Below are 24745 nucleotides of genomic sequence, written 5' to 3'. Positions count from 1 at the left end.
GGAAAACTACCAGCCCCATGTGAACCAAACTTGGGTTACTGATGCATCTTGATGAGTGTAAATATTAAAACCTCACAGTGCCTCACAGATAACCTGCACTACCTCCCCAAAAACAGCTTCTGAACAATGAAGAACGGCAAAAGAGAGTGAGGATGTGTAGAGGCAGCTGATCATATCTAGATCAGGTGTTTCAGTCAGCAGACATTTGATGAAACAACACAAGATACGCTATGGGAACTATGAACAAGCATATCTCCTGTCTTGTTTGAGCTACTGCCATAAAAATCTGTGCATTTCATTAAAACCTATATCAAACCTATCACAGACCAGCTGAGTTGGTAAACATGAGCATGCTTTGTGCAGTTTATTGACGTCACTTTACAGGATTTCTGGGTATTGCAGTTTAATTTTGTTAAAAAGTTGCCTGTCACTGCCATTTGGAGCCGAAGTTGCCTTGTGCAACTTTAAGGAAATTGTATTTTCCCAAACATTTTCTACCAAAAACCTCTAAAATGATTTGTATCTGGCTGAGGACCAACATTTTTGTTTTTTTTCTGCACATTTAGGTTCAGTTTAATGAAAAATGTCCACCTAAAAACAAAATTCTCTTGATCTTGGACTGTTCAGTCTGGATTTAGCCACATGAGCAACTCCCAACAGACAAATCCAGGAGCTTCTCCAATGGTAATAATAATGGTAATGAATGACCTGGTGCAGTTAGTGCATGCCTGGGAGCCAGTACATTATAAATAGATATGGCCTTGGGCATTATGAGTCATCCAGCCTACCGCTCTTGAACTGTTTTTGATGCAGCCTCCCTAAAGTGAGCTGCATCTGGTCAGGGATTCCAATCTGAGAAGATGAAGTCACTTTTAGTAGCCATACACCAATATTTTTTTATACTATCCACAGAGATGGGGCGTCGAGTCACATGACTTGGACTCGAGTCAGACTCAAGTCACAATTGTAATTGACTTGACTTCTGTTCTGGTGACTTGGGACTTGACTTTGACTTCTACTTTGATGACTTGAAAAGGTTTCTAAATTCTTGACAAAAGATCTTGTGTTTGTGTAAATGACTTAGATTGAAAGTGATGAGATTTGTTCCACCAGACGACTGAATTTTTAATTCTGTTTTCTGAATTTGTATGGAATGATTTAATTTATTGAAGTTGAAACTGATTGTAGAAATCAAACTCATGATGCTCTTACCAAGTTTTTATCCTATTAAAACCATATTGCATTGAAACGTCCTAGATATTTAGGTTTTCTTTAAGATATTAAATTGATACTGGACTCTTGATTTGTTCTACATTTCAACTTGAGACTTGACATTAATGACATGGACTTGATTGGACTTGACTTGGTAATCTACATTTAGACTTGGGACTTGACTTGAGACTTGTGCCTCAAGACTTGAGACTGACTTGGTCACACCTCTGACTATCCAAATAGTCAAATTTTGCCAAAACCAAGTACAGCAAACTGTTTAATATTGAACATTGTGTCCATCATTTTCTATCTTAATCTGATGAAATGTATTTGTAAATCAAACGTCATTTCATCAACATCTAATAGCATTGTGCCCAAACTCTCTTTTTCTGGTAGCCTAAAGATTAGAGAAGCATGCTTTTGCTGGGAAGGTGTTTGGAGAAAGTGAATGCTCTTCCCTGACCTGGAGCTCTGGTGAGAAATAAAGGTTAAAAAATGTGTACTTTAGCCCTGCTACCCAATACTGGCATCTGTATCCGTGCTCCATCAGTAAAAGACGATAAAATGGAGAAAAACAAGCACAGATCCTGTACAGACTCACGGCGCGTGTTCAATTCTATGCACTGAAGCACTGCAACACGGTTCAATTACCTAATTCCATAACGTTACTTAAATACCACAAGATAATAACGTTAGCTACCGTTAAAGTTTGTAGGGCAGCAGAAGACGTGTTACACAGGCGAGTTTGGAGCAAATTGTGGAATGTTAAGTTCACTTTTGTTTTCACAGCAGGAGACTCTGTGGATTGAGTTCAATACTGCTGGTCTGCAGGTCTGTGCATCTCCACATGACAGACATGACGTGGAGATCATCAGAGATCGATTTAGATCCATTTCTGTACACTGACCAACTTGATGTTGTGCCTCTGTATGGGAAACACTGCATCTCACAGTCAAAAACTCCCTCTAGAGGCCATCTGACGAAGTGCATCATCTCACTAAGCGTCCCTGACTGACTGACTGACCTGAATTTGCCTTGTGATACGTACTGCATATATAAAGTGTTTTTTTTTAACTAGGCATTTTCATTCTTAAATTGAAGTGTTCATTTTTCAACGCTGCCCTTAAGTAAGGTAAAGTTGGGATCAGTCCAGCACGTGTTCAAACTCAGCAGTGACATGACTCCAAATGTCTGTACTGAAACTAATTGCTGTCACATCTTTCAAACAGTCCAAAAGGTTTTCACATACGGGAGGGCAGTGAGTTGCTCCAAATGCTCCATTAAACAGCCGTAGCCCACATTTTCCACCACCAAGAGGGGCCGCTCATCCAGTTCAATAAATGAAATAATAATCCTCTTTGGGTTTTTTGCTTTTTTTTTTTTTTTTTACCTTTTTTACTGTCGTGTGGTAGTTAATCTCGTTTTTTCAGTGCATCCTCTAATATTTGCGGACTCGGCGCAGACCTGAGCTAGCCTACTGTCTGTGAGAACGTCAAATGGTATTTCCTCAAGTGCCACTTGGTAGTATCTAAACTCTTGCATTGCAAACAGTACAATTAGCTGTTTGACTGCTTTTGCTCTCCAAAGTTAAAGTAATTCCCGACTGTGCAGACATGACTTTTTACTCAATTTGCATCAATGAGGGGAGAGTTAAATAAATCCATTTACTCTGATCATTCGATGATGATCATCGCGAAATGAGGTCTTTCAATCAATGCATCGAATCGTCTATTTTTCTGGGGACACCTGTAATAATAAGTATATAACTATGTGTAATACTGATACTACATTCCAATATTGGCCACGTCTGCAGTTCTGCATCGGCTTGTATCCATAGGTATTACCAGCACTTAAAGATGAATGACTTACAGTTAGCAAAGTAATATAGGTCAATAGAATGTCCTTCACCATTATAACAATAAAAATGTGTGTGTGTGTGTGTGTATTTGTATGTAGGAGGAAATAGAGACCCAGAAACAGCAGCATGAGGCCAGAGTGATGTCCATCAGAACGGAGGAGAAACAGAAGATGGACAAGATGGCCGATGACTTGGACCAAAAATGGACAGACGCACTGCGGTAAAAAAATAAAATAAAATAAAATAAAACTCTGCCTTTACTCTTTCTCCCCATTTGTTTTCTCATTCCTCTTTCTCTCTGTCATCTGTCCGTCTCTTTCGGAATCAGAATAGCAGAACTAGACTTGTGTTGCCAAAGCACTCATGGATATTAATAAGAATGAATATAAAATGAACACAGTTAGAAGCAGGTTTATACAGGCATGCAATATTTACAGATATACTTATACAGAACAAAATGAAGCAGAATGGACAATCACATACACAGCATTATTCTGTTTGACTTGTTACTTTGCAAATTGTGACATAAATACATAAAATCTGCAGCAATAACAGTTATATGGCTGTCCTCATCCAAAGTTACATTTTCTCTTTAACTGTTAGGGCTTGAAAGTCTTTGATTCTGACGCTAAACTTTAGCCAGAAAGAAGCCACACTAACAGAGGTGGGGACTCAAGTCACAGTTTTAATTGCTTGAGACTTGACTTGATGCATGAAGAGAAGACTTGAGACTTGACTTGACTTGTACTTTGATGACTTGAAAAGGTTTCTAAAGTCTTGACAAAAGATCTTGTGTTTGTGTAAATGACTTAGATTGAAAGTGATGAGATTTGTCCACCAGACAACTGAATTTAAAGTCTGTTTTCAGAATTTGTATGGAATGATTGAATTTATTGAAGTTGAAACTGATTATAGACTTTGTCAGACCACTTTGTCATTTGTCCTTTCAGTATGACTGACACCAGCCCTGAAAATGTCAGTGATGCATCTCCCATAAAAAAATGTCCAAGTGGTTAACGAGTCCGTACTTCAACTAGCCACTTAGACCCTAGCCAAAATTAAGGAAAAAAACGCCTAGGTAAGAAGATAAGGAATATGAATCCATTGCAAGTAAACCTATATATATTACCATTCCAGAGTAAATGGAGATGCAATAAAGGAACTGGGAATTTACTGGGAATTTTACTTCAAAATACTATTTATTTCCATATAGCCATGTTACAAATAACAGAAATCTCCCAAAAATATACAAATGGTAATAAACACAATGAATATTGATCAAGTTTGTGCGTCCTATACCCCCCTGCGTAATGACATTGAATCAGGGCCACAGAGCTCTATTCTACACAGGCATATTTATAGACAACGGCTGGGTCCTCCGAGTCATGTGACACTTCCCTAGATTCCACTCAGTCAGTGGAATCGAATGGTATAAGACTCATTGGTGTCAGTACTTTGATACAGCCAGCAGATGGCGACAAAGACCATGAGTTCCCAACATAGGCTTTCAGTCTGTCTGGTCTAAAAGGCTTTGTCTGAAAGGCTTTGTCTAAAAGCCCCGTATGATCGCTGACGGTCCCGACGAAGAGGAAATGACGGTAGAAACGTGAGTAACTAAAATCTAACATACGCCTTTGTGAAATATTTTGGCAAGAACATAGACTTTTGTCAGTGTGACTGTAAAATGTGATGTTTGACTGCTCCGTTTCCCTGGAAATAGAACTCGTAAGTTGAATGACGTCAGCCTTGCCCAAATATGGCTCACGGTTCCATAGCGATTTCTCCGTAGGGAAAATGAATGGGGTTTCACATAATCGTCTCTGTCACAGTCTACGTTTAATGCAGGATATATATATATCGTTGTTAATCGTTGTTTGTTGTTAGTTTCTTCAATTCTAGTCAATCAAGTATTTTGTGCTAACGCAAATTACATGCACTGAAGTGTTTAGCTTGTTGCTAGCAAAAATACTACTTGGACTAGAAAACAGAAATTAACAGACCCAGTACCATTAGAGACATAAATATACAAAGGTGAAAACGGACCGACTTTGAAAATCCTGCATGAGACTGTGACACAGATGATTATGTGAAACCCCATTAATTTTCCCTACGGAGAAATCGCTATGGAACCGTGAGCCATATATGGGCATGTGGGTGTCATTCGACTTAGGAGGTCTATTTCCAGGGAAATGGAGCACTCAAACATCACATTTTACAGTCACACTGACAAAAGTCTATGTTCTTGCCAAAATATTTCACCAAGGCAATAGTAAACATGTAATCCCCTTAGGGCCAATCCATAACAAGTTCAAAGTTTCAAGTTGGTTATAGAACAATACAAATTCATTTTGTACAGCCATTTCCATTGTCTGCTAGTCTTTTTTGGTATTTGTAGCCCCATGCTTGTGGATTATACAAATGATGCAGTCATTCCCTGGACCAGTCAGTAAATACATGAAAAAGCCTTAGAAATAAAACGTTTTCTCAAGAAATTCAAAATGGTGGAAAATTCAATATGACATACATTCAACGTCCTGGAGGCAAATTTGTAGAGGAAGTATAGCTAGATATGTGCTCCTATTTTCACACTGTTCCAACTTGCTATGTGGGACATTACTGGTCATTAAAAGTTTTGTAGTAACTTGTAGTTACACCAGTAAGTTTACTACATCTATGAAATTACACCAGTAATTTTACTTCTACTACTATTTCTCTCTCTCTCTCTCCAGTGAAGAAGTGCGTCTGTTGAAGGAGGAGTTGAATGAGGAGTACGAAGCGGACAAACAGGCAGCGCTGACTCAGCTCTCCCAGCAGAAAGAACTGGAGATGATGGCAGCCAGAGAGGGCTGGCAGAGGAAGGTGGAAGACCTACTGGAACAGGTAGCACACACACTACAGATTGGACCCATGTTGGTTTTGATAAATAATTAAACAAATACCAAAATTAACTTCTATATAACTACCACATCATTTCATGGTTCTTTCTTGGAAACTCCTAAAGAAATTACCAGGTATATAACAACTCCACCATTGAACTCTTCCTCTATTTCCCCTGTAATTAGTACATAATGCCGTGGTTCTTTCTACGAAATTATTAGGAAATTGTGGACCAGGAAGATAAAGTGATACTGAATTAATTAAGAAGAATTAATGACCAGGTGGAAAAGCCTTTGAAACAGCATTTAGACACACAATTCATAATACATATTCATGCATAATTTTGTGGAATCTGATCAAAGTGCAGTGATGTAAATAGGTTTTCAATGTAGTGAGTCCCCGGGACCCAGAGGTGGTAATTTGAGTGGGTCCCAGGGAAATTGAGTGGGTCCCCAATAATATTTTTTTTTTAACAGCAAAAGCACAATTTTTCTGTTTGTATTTTTAAGTTAATTTTACCTACTCCTATTTATATATTTAATTGCAATGTTACACAGCTCTGGTTACACATTTCTTTATTCCAGTATATCTTTAATTGTACGTACATGTTTTGTTTTTATTTCACACTTGCTTTGGCAATGTAAACGTATGTTTCCCATGCCAATAAAGCCCCTTTGAATTGAATTGAGAGAGAGAGAGAGAGAGAGAGAGACCAGCAGCCTGTGTGACACAGAGCTTCGGGAGAAAGCAAGGAGCATAAAACATTGTGCTTTTTTCCACGCATAAAAAAAAACAACCGAGCCCGACATACAGTTGTAACAGTCACAAATATGCCTACTATGCTTTTGGAACATTGTTTGGTTGCAGTAACAGATTAAGTCACTGGGTGGCGCTACTTGTTTTTTTTTTACAGAGACTGAGTTACAGCAACAGGTTGAGTATGCTAGTACCAACTACTCCCAGTCTACCCAATACTGACGTCGTCTCGCTCTGTCATGCTATCCAGGAGTAACGTTAGCCTACTTCCCTAAAGCTAACAAGCACAAAGCTAATGTAAGCTAAGACACGACCAAGCGCGTTACAGTCTTGGGGTTCGGGTCGGGTTGCAGACCTCTAATGTGTAGTAAATGAAACGACTAGTTAGTGAAATCAAAGTCCTATGTTGCAAACAGAATGGGCATTTTTATCTTGTGGCCATCCACAATGATATGAATCGATTTGAAGAAACGTCAATCATGGCTTTTTTTCCCCCGAATAATAACGAGCAACTTCGGGTAGAAGAAATATCTGTTTCCATCGCATTAGCCTATCTGTGCTTTCCCGAATAACGGATTCGGATTCGGGTACATCCCTACCTGCAATAGTTTGTCTTTTTCTTTGGTGCCATTTTAAAACGTTTTCCTTTCACTCATCGAGATTGAACAAAAGGGGAGATATGCACGAGATATTTGCGCAGACGGTGAGAAAATCGCAGCCGGTGGATTTTTTTTTTTTTTTCAACACGGCGCGTCCCCTGGACGGTAAAGCATCATCGAGTCATCATCGAAATGAGTGAATACAGCATCCACGTGAGTTTATTTACCAATTACCAAGTTTGTAGCCTTGTTGAAATGAAATCTGTGCGGCGAAAGTAGCATTGGATGCAGGCCCAGCAAGGGCATTAAGTCTCTTGAGACTATTTTCTAGGAAAAAATAGAGTGCGTCCCCTGGACGCGTCGATAGTGAGTTTACTGCGTCCTTTCGGATTTTAATGCGTCAGAGACGCAGGACGCGCACCTATTTACATCACTGAAAGTGTCTCATTAGAATTCAGGTTAAGGTCTTCCCATATTCAACCAGTGTAGTATTGATAAATTCAGCAATAAATATGTAATCAAACTAACTGCCCCCCCAACACACACACACACACACACACCCAGGACCCCTGGGTGCTCTGAGTCCCACTTTGAAATCCACTGCAATAGATTTGATTGACAGGTCTGTTCAGTGTTGAAGACAGTCAGCAGCAAAGAGGGTGTAGATGTCTCGATACAGCTCCATCTCACACACCATACACTCTCTCTGGCTTCTTTGCCTCTCTCTGTGTGAATGTGATTAACAGTGACGCCACAAAAAAGCACTTCACCTGCTTTACAATTCACATAATTCCCCAAACAACATTAAATCGGCTTGAAAAGACCAAAGGATTTATCCTCTCTTCCTGCGTCAATGCTATTTTTGTCCAATGTCTCTGTTTTTCAGCAAACAGGGTTGGAGAATGTAAGGGAGAACAAATTCTCAGTTTCTGTTTTTTAATTAGTTTCTCCCAAAGCCATATTTCTCAGCCATGTGATCCCCAACACACACAAGCACACGCACACATACACGCACACATGTGTACACACATGCACATAATCACATGAACATACATACACACATACACAAGCACAAACACACTGCAGAAACAGATCGGTGCAGTTACAGTAAGAGTGTGTGTGTATGTGTGTGTGTGTAAGTCTGCAGCTAATGTAATGTGATCACTGTTGCATTGGAAATTAATCAGGTCGTCTTGTTTTCCTCAGCAGATAGACTGCATTGTTGTCTAGTTACAATTACAAGAGCATTTTCCTATCACACAGAATGGGAGAATTATTAGAGAGAATTAAAGGACTACTAGAGCTGGTCATGTCAATGTTGAAGCTCTGTAGCGAGAGAATGAAGAGTCGAGGCTGGTTTGATAACTCAAACACTTATCTACTTACACTCACTTAGCCATCCATGCTCAGCATATTGCCTCTGGGTAAGACAAGTCACAGCTCAACCCTCATAGAGGCACGTCCTGATTTTGCCAAGTTGCCGGTGACCTCAACTCAACATTTTTTACGTGCGACTAGCTACTTTTTCGGACCATGGGGAACAATGTTAAAGGTCCCATATTCTACACTTTCCAGTGTTTTATTTTATGTCTTGATGTCCATTAAAAGCTGTTTGTGTGGTGTCATGTACCAAAAACACTCTCAATCATTTTCCAGCATCTCTGTGAGCCTTATCAAGAACAGGCTGTTTTTGTTGCTGTGTCTTTAAGGCTCATCAATATTAACGATCCTCTGTTCATATGGGCTAACGGTTTCAAGAGTGAAACGTGAGACACCACAAACACAGCAGCTACAGGTAGGGAAAACTCTCCGGTAAATAAACAATGACAATCACCCAACCGCTTTGAAAAAAACACACTGTTAGCCTATTATTTCTTACAAAAATAATAATGAGCGTACCTTCGTGACGCCACAAAGTTACGGAAGTCCAAACGGCTCGTTTAGAGGTTCGGTTTTCTAATATGGATTGTGTGGATTTAGTTGGCAACTGTGCGTTTTGATACTTTCACCATGTTTAGATAGCACATCCAACTCCTTTATAATCAAGGCAAGGGAAATCCCGTTTTTCACACTATGGGACCTTTAATGTCTTGACTCCTAAAGCATTTGGCAACAGATTGGTATGGCTAATGCTGATGCACAGAAACTTGCACTACTTATTTGCGCTAATCCAAAAAGGACTGATAATCACAGTGCTTCCTATACACAGTGCAGCCCCTCCCTCCTCTAAGAGCACAGAGCTGTAGCAAATATATTGATATGCAAATTGGCATATGACATCATCTGGCAAGTTCTAGCAACTTCTTGAGCATCCGATAGCTACTTTATTTGGAAGAGAGTTGGCAACACTGCCAACAACTCCTTCAGCCAATTAGAGTGTTTCTGTAGTCATTACTTCATCACCGAGTGCATTGGCATTTTCCCCAGTGAGTAACCAGTTAGTTTAGTGCTCAGCTATTGACAAGTAGTCAAGTCATTCGTTTTTCATGAACTTGCCAGCTAGCTAGCTACCTTTCTTTGAATTCCTAGCTAACTAGCTAGTATTCCATTTAGTTTTAACATGGGGGTTATTTGGCACTTGACCACCATGAAAACCAGAATATAAACGAATCACCAAGATTAGATGCAGCTGGTATGAGTCTGTAGCGTTCAGATTTTTACTTCCCATTCATTTGAATGAGGCCACGAAAATAGACTGAAAACTTATGTTCTAAAATGTTGGGCCCACAGTTAGTTGGATGTAAGCAGGATGTTGTTGAATATGTTCACGAACATGTTAAATGAAAGTTTTCAGGCTATTTACATGGCCTCATTAAAACACCACAAACGCTACAAACTCGTCCAGCTGCATCCGATCTTGGTGAGTAGACTAGTTTATATTCTGGTTTTCATGGCGGTCAAGTGCCGAAAAACCCCCATGTTAAAACTACGTGGAATATTGCTTTAACTAACTGCATGCACGGCAAAGCTAGACTACCCTTTGCTTGGTATGTTTATACTAACATTAACCCAAATTTGCTCTTGCTACAATATCAATGCTGTCCAGAGCAGCTAATTTTGTTATCTTCACTTTATTCTTTACTTTCCTTCAATTAATTTCTCTTTCATTGTTAGCTAAAAGACTACTTAGCTAATGCACTATAGCACCCAAGCTAAGTGAGTCCTGGTTGAGGTAGCTAGCCTACTCACGGGGGAAAATGGCAGTTCTTGATGATGAAGTAACAACGCTATATCAGTCCCATATATCGGTCTAATCCTAGTAATTACACTTTAAGAATAATTTGATAATTTGATATTGAATGTTATCTTCATCTGTGCCACTACTTTTGGATATCTTGTAAATGTGAGTCAACACAATATGGTGTAAATTTCTAACCAATCATCTGCAGTGGCTTTAAAATAAACATCAAACAATGTCACTGTCCAAATATTTAAGCAGCTCATTGTGTGTGTGTGTGTGTGTGTGTGTGTGTGTGTGTGTGTGTGTGTGTGTGTGTTAGTTTCTTGATGCTCTGCGTGTGTGTGTGTGTGTGTGTCTTAGAGAAAGGAACACTATGTATGTATGATTTAGTGTGAATGTGGGGTTGTATAAGTGTTTATGTTTGTGTGTGTGTGTGTGTGTATGAATGTATACTAGGGGTGTCACGATTCTCCAAATTCACGATTCAATTTGACTTTCGATTTTAAGGTCACGATTCGATTCGATTTTCGATTTAAACATTTTTTTTTTCAGCACTGACGGCTATGCCATTGTTAGACTATCGAGTCTTGATTTGTAAAGATCAACAGATCATTGGTTTTATGTCCTGACAACTGTCATTTACATTTTTAAATTCTTCTTTAAAAAGATGGTATCAAGTGTGATATAACTGCCATACTTTTTTTTTGGAATGTACCACACTAAGGCCATATGGTCAAATTTTTTCAAAGTTTTTCCATTTAAAAAAACACAACTTTCCCTTTAATTTGGTACCAAATACATGGCAAGGCGATGCAGGGCGTCTCCTTACTTAAGTGTCATTCACAGTATGACAACAAAACAGATCCTTCCTATCTTGGCTAACGATAAGTTTTCAAAATCCATACAAAACCTCCAGCGCTTCAGCCCACACAGTAATAAGATCAGACAATAATAGTTGCCAAACAAATATGGAAAAAGTCGTCAAACTTATATGGATAAAAGTCGCTGCAACCCGGCCAGTCCTCCTACCGACTCTTCGGCGCACTGGAGGACGACTAAACCCGGGGAAAATCAAACGTCTCAGTGTCACCAGATATACAGTATTTTCCGGTTCCGGTTCGTCGATGACAACTTGAAGTATATATAAACAAAGCTGATAACTTTTTCAGTTTTTGGTACATTTTAAACGATTTAAAAATGACGGGCGCTCTTGGGCGCTATAGTGAAATATAGAAAGGGCGCTCTCTAGCAGCTACGCTGTGTTGTCATTGAAATGTTTTTTTTTTTGCAAGTGCAAGTAGGCAGGTGGAGAGAAAAAAAATACTGGGAGAATCGCGAACCTGCTTGTGATTTCGAAGGTCGAAATCGAACGCTCATTTCGATCGATTTTCGATTTAGAATTAAAATCGTGGGTGTGCCCGTGCTGTCTAATGCCTTCTTTCTCATTAAGATGTTTTCATGACAAAGTACAGAACTAGCTCCAAGGTATTAAAGACTTTTCATGAAGAATTGGCGCCTGTGTTATGTGATGTTTTTAATACATGTATCCAACACAATATTTCCCCAAATCAATGGAAAGAAGCCTTGGTCAAAGCTGTTCCCAAAAAAGCAAAGCCCAGCTTTCCAGCTGACTACCGTCAAATTTCATTTGTCAGTTGTGTTGGCAAAGTGTATGAAGGGGTCCTAAGGGATGCCCTTCTGGAGGACACAAATTCCAAAATTGCCCCATCACAACATGGGTTTATGGCTAATAGATCAACAGTCACTGCTCTGATTCAGATCCTGCAATGCTGGCACGAAGCACTCAATAACAACCCCAAAATGGACGTTCATGCTGTTTTTGTTGATTTCTCCTGTGCTTTTGACACAATAAAGCACTGTCAATTGCTTCATGCACTGGCTGACATGTCTGTCAGACGCCCCCTTTGGCTCATTGTTAGGAGCTATCTGAGTGACAGAGAGCAAAGGGTGCAGTGGGGTTCCTGTGTGTCTGATCCCTGTGCAATACCAGCCGGTGTCCCCCAGGGGGGGCTATTATCCCCATTGCTCTTTGTCATTTGCATCAACAGCCTGGATACACGTCTGCCTCCTTCTGTTATCCCTGTGAAATATGCCGATGACCTTACAATCACGGAGCTCCTGATGGGGTCTCTACCTGGCCTGTCTCAGAAGGCCTTGGATTCTGTGGTTGAATGGGGACAGGAGTTTTCACTGGCAATGAATGGAGCTAAGACCATGGATATGGTAATCAGTGCCAGGAGAGAGGACAACATCCCCTCTCCACCGCCTCCAACAATTTTTGGACAAAACATCAGTAGAGTCTCCACCTTTAAACTGCTCGGAGTTCAGATATCATCTGATTTGTCATGGGATGCCCACGTTAAGTATATGCTCTCAAAGACACAGCCAAGGATCTATTACCTCAGTGTTGCCAAAAGAGCTGGTCTTCGACCTTCATTCGTCCAATCCTTGAGTATGCCAGCCCGGTTTGGGGTGGGCTGACAAAAGGCCTCTCCGAGGAGCTGGAGTGGGTACAAAAGCGATGCTGCAGGATTATTGGCATTCCGTCTTCTTCTCTTCCATCTTTGAGTGAAAGGCGTGAGGAGGCCACCCTGCATACCCTCACCAACATACTCAAGGATAGCTCATCCCCCCTGCATGGTTTTCTGCTTGCAGCCTCAACACCCACTTACTCGCTTTGTCGGCACAGGGAATACGTAGTGCCCACGAGCAGAACCAAAAGACATGAACTCCCCCCCCCCCCACCGAATACACACACACACACACACCCCTACACACACACTCACTCAAATGCACACAGATACAGCACATAATATCCAACCGCACAGGCATAGGTGACATAAATTCACACAACACACACACACACACACACACACACATGACTGGATTACAGACATACAGTACAGGATCACGGTACAGATTGTTTCAGGCATTTTTACTTACTTTTTACTTGTATCTCCATTTCTGCATCATTTACTGTAATTGACCGCTAACATTGTCTGCATGTACAATAGAAAATACTCCATGACTTAGACTAGACTATAAATACTATCTTAATATATAATATCCAGCTTCAGTTCTTGAAAATGGACTCTTGGGGATACAAGAAAGGAGGACATAGGTCATCTGCCTGCCTTTTCTAAATCCATATTACTGTATCTAATGTAAAACCCCACAACCCCCATCCCAGCACTGCTCTCCATCCTCTCATTTTAAATCCATATTACCTTAGCTAATGTAATACTCCTACAGCGCTAAATCCTGCTGGAGATTTAACTGCTGGAGCTTGAGAAAGAGTGGCATGTGGAGGAGCAGAGCCCTCTATCTGAAGTCGTCTTTCCACAGAGAATCTAACAGGGGAGAAGGCAGAACAGACCCGGCATCACTTTGTGTGTAAATAGGCAAAACTACAAATATTAACGGAAACATCTTGAATCTACCGGACATATAAATGCCCTAGTTTTGAAACAATATTACACAATTAATCATCCACATAAAGTTTATCGCTGCATGAGATCCAGTGGTTCCTGCCGATCCCCCTCCCACAGTTTAAAGATGATCATACCAGGAAAAAGGTGGATGGAGAAGCTTGTGGAAATTGATCATGAATAATTCTATCCCGGCTCTGCTGTGGCGCTTTTAGCCAGGTCAGCTGTGTAAAGACAAGATTTCTGCCATTTACAGCCACACAGGCAGAGCTGCATCTATCTATCCATAGTTTATTCTGTACAGTTTCGTCAATTATGATTAAAATCCCAATAAATATATTCAGAAAAGAAATCTTCTATTTTAGAACTAAACCTCTAATGTTGTCATTAACATGCCCACCTCTGGACCCACATCCAGCCCTCTTGGCCTGAAATGAATCCTGCCAGAACCTTCTCTACAGGATCTACAGTGCTCTGACTTGCCCTCAGACCATTGCCCAATGTCTAAATAAAATAAAAATACTCATTAGTCCCGATTTTTATGTAAAAATCCAGCCATCTTATCAGCCTAAATCACAAAGTGCAGCTGCAACAGAGAAGAGTGTCCTGACCCCATTAATTGAGATGCTCAAGTTATTATTATTTTGGTGTCGGGTATGGACATTGTCCACACAAGAAGTGATGAATCGAAATTTAATAGGGAAGACTCCCCAACGGTGGCTGAACCTCTTCACCACCTTAACCCCCACCACACACTAACAAGAAGACATTTGGTTTACCAATGTCACCTTACAGGATTTCTGGGTATTGAAGTGTGCAAAAATTCAAACAGTTACCCTTTGCTGCCATTTATGGCCGCCAACATACAAAAATGCCCAGTGCAACTTTAAGTGTCCGCTTTCATTTTCATTTTACTTTTAAAACCCAACACATAACAGTCTCTCCTTCTCTCTCTGTCTCTTTTGTTGCATTTGGTCTTAACATAAGGTAATTATTTCTCCCCTGTCTGTATTTTCCGGTCTCTCTGTGTCTCTCTTTATTCCTCTTTCTCTGTCCAGATCTCTCTGCTGAAACAGTCATTGGAGCTGCAGTTGTCTCAGTCCCAGTCGGCTCTCCAGCAGCTGCAGTCTCAGTTCAATCAGGAGAGGGAACTGCTGAGCCAACAGCTGAAAGGTATGCTGACATGACTTATTCCCATTGGACTAGGGGCCCAGGGAGACTGTAGGCCAAAGGTCACTGTGAAAGAGTTGGAGATAATGGTCGTCAAGTTTGTTCCCCAGATCCAACTAGTCGTCAAGTTTATTCCCCAAATCCAACTGGTCGTCAAGTTTGTTTCCCAAATCCAAATAGCCGTTGTTGGGCTTTGATAGGGGCAGGTTTGGTTATTAGCAATTAATAATTAATAATTGTGAAATTATTAATATTCATAAAATTATTGACGGGAGTCAATATTAACGGGGCACCACCCTGGAATCAGGGACCAATAACCGAACCTTCAATACAGCCTCAAAATGGCTGTTCACCCCCAAATGACAGTGTTTAAGACACAACTATTATATATATATAACTATAACTATAGGTCTAACTAGCAAGCATAAAGGCACAAACAGCATATGGCATGTATGGATGCGTGCGTATGTATGTGTGTGTGAGTGTGTGTGTGTGTGTGTGTGTGTGACAGAGAGAGAGAGAGAGAGAGAGATGAGAGAGAGAGAAGGCAAGATGGCGGCTGTGACCACGCAGTTTGAACAAAAGGGGCTTTGGAACCAAGATGGAGTTGGAGCTAGGCAGCTAAACCAACACCATCTAATTCTTAGGTAGCAATGAATGTGTAATGAGATGTGGGGGTGTGTGTGTGTGTGGGTTAGTAAGGGAGAGAGAGAGAGAGAGAGAGAGAGAAAAGGGGGGAGCACTCAGGGTAAACCTAGAGGTTCTACTCGCCGTCTAGAGACACAACAATAGCCTTTTACCACACAGGAACTCGGGGTACGACTTGGAAATAGTACGCCGGGTTACTGGTCTTTGAACTAGTAAAATGCAGTATATTGGCTCTATACGGTGGCTACTAACATGGATGCAAGCTCAGCGGCATGCAATTGAACACAAATCAGCTTTACATTAACACAATCAAATTAAGCAGCAAGCATAATGATTGAGGTATTATTCATACAGCATAATATGGACACGGCGGTCCGATGCGCTTCCCAATAAGCACAATTACAGCTTCTGATCAGTAAACTTATTTAACACACCTATTCTAGTCTCTGCCCAGAACCAAAGCCTCTTACTTGGGAATCACTCTCGAGTGATTGGTGTGTGGTTGAGTCCGTCTTATCGATCCGGGGGGTTTTCCAGGCGAATCTGCGGGACCGTTATCTCTCCGTGCACGGAACAACGGCCAGCTGACTTTCCTCGTAGGCAGCGAAGATGTCAGCCAGGAGTCGACTTTTGACTGTTGACGAAACGTATCCTTACGTTGTCTTCTTGGAGGGAAGGAGTGTCCTTAGCTGTATTCTCTTCCAGTCCACTTCTGCAGGTCTGCTACACACGGCAGTGCGTGTAAGGAATTAGAATGTCGGATACTCGAACAACTAATCTAATCCTTCTGGATCCAACAGTGTTATGGCTAACACTAAACAGTCTGGTCTCGTCCCGCGAGTTGAAGACTGCGCCTCGGCTAAACAAAAGAACAGTTCGAACGTTTCAGGTACCACCTTGTTTAGCAACGGGGTCGCAATAAGGGGTGATGAGGAAAGGTATCTCTGGAATTTATACTCTTGGTGACGTCATGGGGACATCCCGGGGCTCGTCCGAGTCTCGTCCAATGAGAGACCAGAGGTTGGCTTTCAGCCAGTTCGCACCTAGGTGTGAGCTTCAGGGCCTGTTGGAATTTTGGCGCTGCTTTCCTTTGTTTAAGGGTTAGGGTTAGGGTCCCAGCCCAGCGGGTGGGCTAGAGTTCAGGTTTCTGATTCCCTTGTTAGGCCGGTGTTTTAGGCTTTCAATCTTACATGTAGGCCTTTCCTTTGTTTGACCACATGGCCTGGCCCAACACCGTCAAGTTTGTGTTCCCAAAATCCAACTGGTCGTCAAGTTTGTTCCCAAAATCCAACTGGTCGTCAAGTGTGTGTCCCCAAAATCCAACTGGTCGTCAAGTGTGTGTCTCTAAAATCCAACTGGTCGTCAAGTGTGTGGTCCCTAAATCCCACTGGTCGTCAAGTGTGTCCCCCCAAAATCCAACTGGTCGTCAGGTGTGTGTTCCCTAAATCCAACTGGTCGTCAAGTTTGTGTTCCCAAAATCCCACTGATCATCAAGTGTGTGTTCTTCAAATCCAACTGGTCGACAAGTGTGTGTTCCCCAAATCCAACTGGTCATCAGATGTGTGTTCCTCTGCTATACAAGTTGAAAAAAAACATTATGAATGGCAGTCAAGTATGTGATGTCCAATCTTTTCACGGTCTGGTCAGTTCTACAGTGTGTCCCCAGCGCAAACCATGTTGCTCTGTGTCTTTGGATTGTCATGTTATCTGCCTCGTTGAACACAGAATGGAAACACATCTGCTTATGATGATGTGAGGTGAAAGCCCATAGAGAAGCACTGATTAAGGAAGTACTTGCTTATGTGGATCTCCTGGTCTGCTATGAATGGTAGTGTACGAGGTTTGCTGTGAATTGCCTCGGACACAGAAAGGACCTGGATCAGCATATTGTAATATTCCCAGGATGTGCGTGTGAACGTGCCTTTCAGGTAGCGTACGAACCCTCTGCAATATTGGAGGTCTTAAACAACATTGCATTTTAAACTCGACTGGACTGTCTCAACAGTGTAGAATAGACATGCTTAATCTTTATGCTTTTTGATCAGGAACTGATTACTTCATCACTGATACAATTGATTTTGTGTTAATGTCAGCGTGTTAGCTATCTAACTATAATAGTATCTTTTCAGCTAACCATCACTGTCACAGCATATCTGATTTAAAAGTAGCTACTGTTATACTACCTTGTATTGCCTTGTAGTTAAGATTAGTTGCTTTGCTATATTTGCTTGATGGCTGGTTAGCCTGCTAACAAAACCCAAAACCAGGGTTTTTTCAAGTTAACTGAGCTGACTCTTCTCAAGCTACAACTCAGAGTGTTTTGGAGTAGAGACCTAAAGACAAGACAGTTTACTGTGTCACAGTAACCTATATTTGGAAACAAATCTACCCTATCAGACTATTCACAGTTAGCTGTAGCGTTTCTGTATGGATCCACATCCACGACTTGTTTCCTTTTCAGATATGTCTCTTTGTCCCTGCTCATCTATTTAGCCATTATTTGGGCTCTGATTTTTGAAATGTGCTTTGACTACTCCGTCTGTTATTGTTACTATGTGCCCACTCAAAGTATCACCACGGTGAAACAAATAACCCAACAGATGGACCTGTAGCTGTGCATTTGCATAATTCACTTTATTCATTATATTAGCCTGTTAACCTGAGACTGAGGGTCCTAGGTGCCATGTTTAACCACAGCCTATTAGGTTGACATAAATGACAGTTAATATCCCAAAGTCTCTTCAAGTCCTCAGTAGATTTATTGTCTGTAAATTGCTGATACTAATGAGAGTGCATCTTAATATCCTGCAGTTTGTGCCAAATTCTTAATCTGGCAACCCTAATTACAGCACTAAAAAGCTCTGAATTTTAATAGAGTGCCTATTGACAGGAAGTGGAATAGATAGCTCTTTAACTTGTGTAGTGAAATACATGCTCTGTCTGTGTGTTTGTGTGTGTGTGTGTGTGTGTGTGTGTTTCCAGAGTTGCAGAGAGAACACCAAAGGAGAGAGCATCGGTTACAGGAGGCTCACTGCTGTGCCCTCAGCACCATGGAGGAGGCCAGACAACACCAGATCAGGGTAGAGTACACACACACACACACAACAAATTTATTCAGTTAAATTCAACCTTGTATGAAAGTGTAAGTCTGCAAGGAACTCAGTGTGCGTGAGCATCTGAATATCTATGATTTTGTGTGTGTGCACGTGCATGAGAGTATGCAAGCTTGGGTGTGTGCATGCATTTATTTTCATGTCTACTACAGTACTGGTTTGTGTGTTAGGGCTGCACAACACTGACAAAGAATCAATTTCTTTCTTCTGAATATTATATGTATTGCTACTCGCCAGCACAGCTTTTTCTATGTAATCTTTTCTAATCACTCGAAAAATGTCTTGAAAATTGCGTATTTGGTGTAGATGAGATCCTAATACTTTGCCTTTGCTCAGTATGAATGTAATGAACATGTAACTCTGACATATACCTTGATTTGTCGTCCAGGGATTCTGTACTGCACCAGAATATTTTGTTTATGAGACTGTCTGAAGTCTTTTCCCCCCTGAGAGAGAGAAAATTACAGCTTCATGCAGTTTGGAAACTGCAGTAGCCGGTCTGGCAATTTGGATTTTTTTCTTTCACTTTATTGTACAGCCCTTGACAATGGGAGTGTGCATTCTCGTGTTTGTGCGAGTTCACTTTTGCATACATTATGTGTGTGTCGTTTATGTGCGTAGTGTGTGTCTTTTTCTCAGACTAACTAAGCCCTTGTTACATGAAGCCACTAACAGTATTAGTGAGCTTCTGTGAGTCGCAGCGTTTCCTCTGTATTGACTCAGTATTGACTTGAGTGCTGGGCTACAAAACTACCACCACTACCAAAGTCCCATTGGACGCTAACATTTTTAGGACACAGAAATAGACAAAAGTGTCAATTAATCTGTAAAACATTCCACAGTGAGTCTTTGTTGTCAGGAAATTAGTTTGAATTGTTTTAATGTTAGATTTTTTAATGATTCCTTTATTTCTGTTGCAGCATTAACTGCAGGTAAAATGTTTGTGAAATTCAGTCAAATTGGCAGAATCATTTCTAGCTTTAAAAGTGTTACGCCCGGCCTAGGGGAAAACCGAGCATAGCATAAAAGTGACTCCCCTCTTTCCCAACTCCCAAAGATGACCAGTGCCACAGCAGGTGCAGTCCAAACAAAATTGATTTATTTAATCACTCTTCAATACGGTAGCAAAACGTCGGGGGGAGCACAGCCAAAATAACAAACAAAACGATCTATGAAAAAAAAAGGTAACTAACTTACCTAACTTAAGCAAACGAAAACAAAAGTACAATCAGCTTCCCTGCCTCCCTATCAGAAACAAGAGAAAAGAAAACAAAGAAAAAAAAAAGGCTTCTCACCCCTATGGCTACCGGGACTGCTCTTCCAAAAGTTATTTACATTCTTAACAACAAAGTCAATCTACACCACTAGGTCAACACAGTATTCATGTGGCAAAGCACCGCACGGTCCGGTTGGGAGCCAGGAAGGAGAAGGAGTGAGCCGGCATCGGACAGACGCCCTTTTTAAAATAGGCGCCATCACTCTCCCGTCCAATCACCAGCCGCCACCTGCAACTCAACAAACTGGAGAACATACAAACGGGGTGAACACCACCACCCTCAGGCAGGGAGGGATAAACAACAAAAACACACACACTCAAATACAAATTATGACCCAGGGTCATAACACCCCCCCACCTAAGATCAAACATTTCTTCCCCCAAGAAATGCTTGATTTCTAAAACCCCACACGAGACAATGCATCAGCCACAATATTATCCACTCCTTTAATGTGATGTATCTCAATGTTGAAATCCTGCAGCAATAACGACCAGCGCATAAGACGCTGATTGTTATTCTGCATGCGAGACAGGAACACGAGAGGATTGTGGTCTGAATAAACATGAACCGGAATTGAGCTCGAACCAACATAGACCTCAAAGTGCTGTAACGCCAAAAGCAATGCCAAGGCTTCCTTCTCAATTGTACTGTAATTCAATTGGTGTTTGTTGAATTTCTTTGAGAAGTAACACACTGGGTGATCAATACCATGATCATCCTCCTGTAAAAGAACAGCGCCTGCACCATAAGCACTGGCATCTACCTCCAACTTAAAGGGACGTGCAAAATCAGGTGCAGCCAGTACAGGCGCGCTGCATAGAAGAGCCTTGACAGAATCAAATGAGTCCTGACACACAGCAGTCCAGACAAATTGGCTGGAGGGGCTTACCAAGCTAGTTAGGGGCGCAACTACACTAGCAAAATTTTTACAGAACCCTCGATAATAGCCACACATTCCCAGAAACCTGCGGAGTTGCCGCCGCGTTTCTGGCACAGGAAAATCCAGGATGGCCTGGACTTTGGCCAACAGGGGGCGCACCTGCCCCTGGCCTACTTGTTTTCCTAAGTAAGTGACTACAGCCTTACCAAACTCACATTTAGCCAGATTCAAAGTCAAAGAAGCACCCTTCAAACGACTGAATACTTCTCGCAAACTGTCTACATGCTCTGCCCAGGTGGAAGAATACACCACAATGTCATCCAAGTACGCCTCACAGTTTTTGACACCAGAAAGAACTGTATTCATTAACCGTTGGAAAGTGGCAGGAGCATTTCTTAACCCAAATGGCATAACGGTATACTGTAAGAAATGGTCAGGAGTAACAAAAGCTGAGACCTCAGATGCACAAGGTGTAAGGGGCACCTGCCAGTAACCCTTCAATAGGTCTAACTTAGTGACGTACTTGGCTGACCCGACACGATCTATACAATCATCCATACGTGGCAGAGGAAATGAGTCTGGCTTAGTAACTGCATTCACTTTACGGAAGTCATTACAAAAACGAGGCGTTTGATCCGATTTCGGAACCAAAAGCGAGGGTGAGCTCCACGGGCTGGAACTTGGCACAGCAAAGCCATTTTCCAGGAGATACTCAACCTCCTTTTGCATTGCAGCCCTTTTTACCGGATTGACGCGGTATGCGTGCTGTTTAATGGGCTTATGGTCACCAACATCTACATCATGCTGCAAGACTGTAGTTTGGGTGGGCTTATCACCAAATAACGGTGCGTGACAACGAATAAGATGGCAAACATCACTTTTGGCCGGCTCAGACAAATACGACAAATGTTCCTCCAGGTTTTTCAGAATTTTTGAATTCTCTAATCGCGCACATGGAACTGAAACAGGCTGCCCACACAACCCGTCCTCCTCGGGACTGTACGATGGTGACACAACAGTCGCCACAGGAGAGACACATGGCACAGAGTTCACAGTTGGCACCTCGGAGGTTTCACGAACAAAATATGGCTTCAACATATTGATGTGACACACACGGGACTTCTTTCTCCTATCCGGCATACTAACTACATAGTCTGTGTCACTCAATTTGCGCTCAACCTCGTAAGGACCACAAAACTTTGCCTGGAGGCTGGACCCAACAATAGGTAACAGAACCAAAACACGGTCACCTGACTGAAAATTGCGACTGAGTGTTTTCTTATCATACTGTTTCTTCATTTTAGACTGAGCAGCGGAAAGGGAACTGCATGCCAGCTCACAAGCCGTGTGCAACCTCTCCCTGAATGAACTCACATAGTCTAAAATGCTGTGCGCGGGGCTGGGTTTGTCTGCAAGCCACCTCTCCCGCAGCAAACGTAGCGGGCCGCGCACAGTGTGCCCAAAAACCAACTCAGCCGGACTAAACCCAAGAGACTCCTGTATGGTTTCACGAATGGCAAACAGAAGCAGTGGCAGACCCTCATCCCACTCCCTGTTTGACCCAGCACAATACTTTCGAAGCATGGACTTCAACGTCTGATGAAATCTCTCCAGTGCGCCCTGACTCTCCGGGTGGTACGCACTGGAGATCTGATGCTTAATGGACAACTCTGTCATCACCTGTGAAAAAACCTTGGACATAAAGTTAGATCCTTGGTCTGTTTGAATGCGTTTGGGCAAACCAAAAGTGGAAAAGAACTTAACCAAGGCTTTCACCACTGCTTTAGCCCTCAACATGCGCAACGGGACAGCCTCAGGAAAACGTGTGGCTGCGCACATGATGGTAAGCAGGTACTGGTGACCAGTCTTGGTTTTTGGCAAGGGACCGACACAGTCTATTATGACATGCTCAAAAGGTTCGCCAATTACCGGGATCGGATGTAAAGGAGCCGGAGGAATAACCTGGTTTGGTTTCCCAGTAATTTGGCAAACATGGCAAGATCGACAAAATTTGGTGACATCGGATTTTAACCCTGGCCAGAAAAAATATCGGAGCACCCGATGATATGTTTTCTTGATCCCCAAATGGCCGGACAGACTGTGATCGTGAGCTAAACTTAACACTTGGAGCCGGAACTCTTTCGGCACAACAACCTGGGAGACCACATCACATTCCATCCCAGACACAGGGGACCATTTACGCAACAACACACCTTCATCAAACAGATAAGACACTGGCTGTGAAGCATTTCTCTGTTCCTGAGCTGCAGACAAACATGCAGCCAATGTACCATCTGACTGCTGAGCCTGGATAAGCTGATCCTTATCTATTACCAAACACAAATCCATATTATTAGGCAACACATCCACAGTAACAGGCACACTTTCAGGTTCAGAAGAGGGGCTGACCGGATCATCAGACGCGTTCAAAAAACAATCGGAAAGGTCCACTAAATCACCAAGCTTACGAGCCTGGGCACGCGTCACGACGCACGCCGGAAAAACGGGAGGCAAATCGAGCGCAGCGGGAGCAACAACACACACATCAGCAGTGGGGATTTCAGTGACCTCGGGAGTAGGAAACACTTTTTCACCAGCCAAATCATTCCCGAGGATGAAATCTACTCCTGCAACAGGTAGCTGATCACGCACACCAACTCGCACTGTACCAGACACAAAGGAGGAGGAGAAAATAACTGTGTGAAGCGGCACGCGTAAAACACTCAGTTTAATTCCCCACACCAATAAGTCTGAACCACAGTACGACTGGTCGGAAAAAGGCAGGACACCACGTCGAGCCACAGAATACTTCGCACCGGTATCTCGCAGAATAGTAACGGGAACCCTGTCCACCTCATTGTCAGTCAGAGAAACAAAACCCTGCGTAACGAAAGGCTTAAAATCATCGTCAATTTCTTTTGTTGGCAAGGTTGCTGCCAAAAGTTCAGGTTGGCTAGCGACTGGCCCACACTGAATCAGACTAACAGCAGAGGGCCCTTTACCCTTCATCTGTTCTTTTTTTTGTAACACAGGACAAACTGCAATGAGGTGGCCAGGTTCATGACAATAAAAGCACGCACGGTTTTCACCCCCGGGGGAAAAGTTGCCCCGAGAAACTCTTGGTGAACGCGTTCTTCTATTGGCACGTACCGGGGATTCGCGACGCACGGGAGATGGAAAAACACTCTTGTGAGTTAAAGCAAACTCATCTGCCAGAACAGCAGCTCCAGCGAGAGACGCAACCTTTTGTTCGTTCAAATACACGACAATGCGCTCTGGCAAGCACTTTTTAAACTCCTCCAGAAGCACAAGCTCTCGCAGCTGCGCGAAATTCTTAGCTTTACTGGCGTGACACCATTTATCAAAAAGCACTCCCTTCTCACGCGCGAACTCAACATAAGTCTGGTTGACACTCTTTTCACATTTTCTAAATTTTTGTCTATATGCTTCAGGCACCAATTCATATGCACGTAACACAGTAGCCTTAACAATCTCGTAATCCAAGCTCTGTTCAATTGTGAGGGTGGCACACACCTCCTGAGCTTTCCCTACCAATTTACACTGAAGCAATAATGACCAAACATCCTTTGGCCAATTCAAAGTGGCTGCAATGCGCTCAAATGCGTTGAAATACGAGTCCACCTCAGACTCCCTGAAAGGTGGAACCAGTGCAATGTGCCTGCTCACATCGAAGCTTCCACGGGGAGAGTACGGGGTTTGCTGCA

The 24745-nt window shown here is 42.2% G+C and overlaps 1 protein-coding gene across 1 annotated transcript in view; it reads left to right on the top strand.

Moving 5' to 3' along the window:
• The window catches only part of fam184aa (family with sequence similarity 184 member Aa), a 117963-nt gene that overhangs the window by 36560 nt on the left and 56658 nt on the right, over nt 1-24745 (top strand). Inside the window, exons 13-16 of the mRNA XM_078291145.1 lie at nt 3169-3290; nt 5800-5950; nt 14991-15105; nt 18733-18830. Coding sequence (XP_078147271.1) covers nt 3169-3290; nt 5800-5950; nt 14991-15105; nt 18733-18830 — 486 coding nt within the window. The remainder of the gene's footprint in view (nt 1-3168; nt 3291-5799; nt 5951-14990; nt 15106-18732; nt 18831-24745) is intronic.

This window comes from Centroberyx gerrardi, chromosome 21, assembly GCF_048128805.1.
Source record: "Centroberyx gerrardi isolate f3 chromosome 21, fCenGer3.hap1.cur.20231027, whole genome shotgun sequence".
Taxonomy (NCBI): domain Eukaryota; kingdom Metazoa; phylum Chordata; class Actinopteri; order Beryciformes; family Berycidae; genus Centroberyx; species Centroberyx gerrardi.
This window is presented reverse-complemented; position numbering and strand designations above follow the sequence as displayed.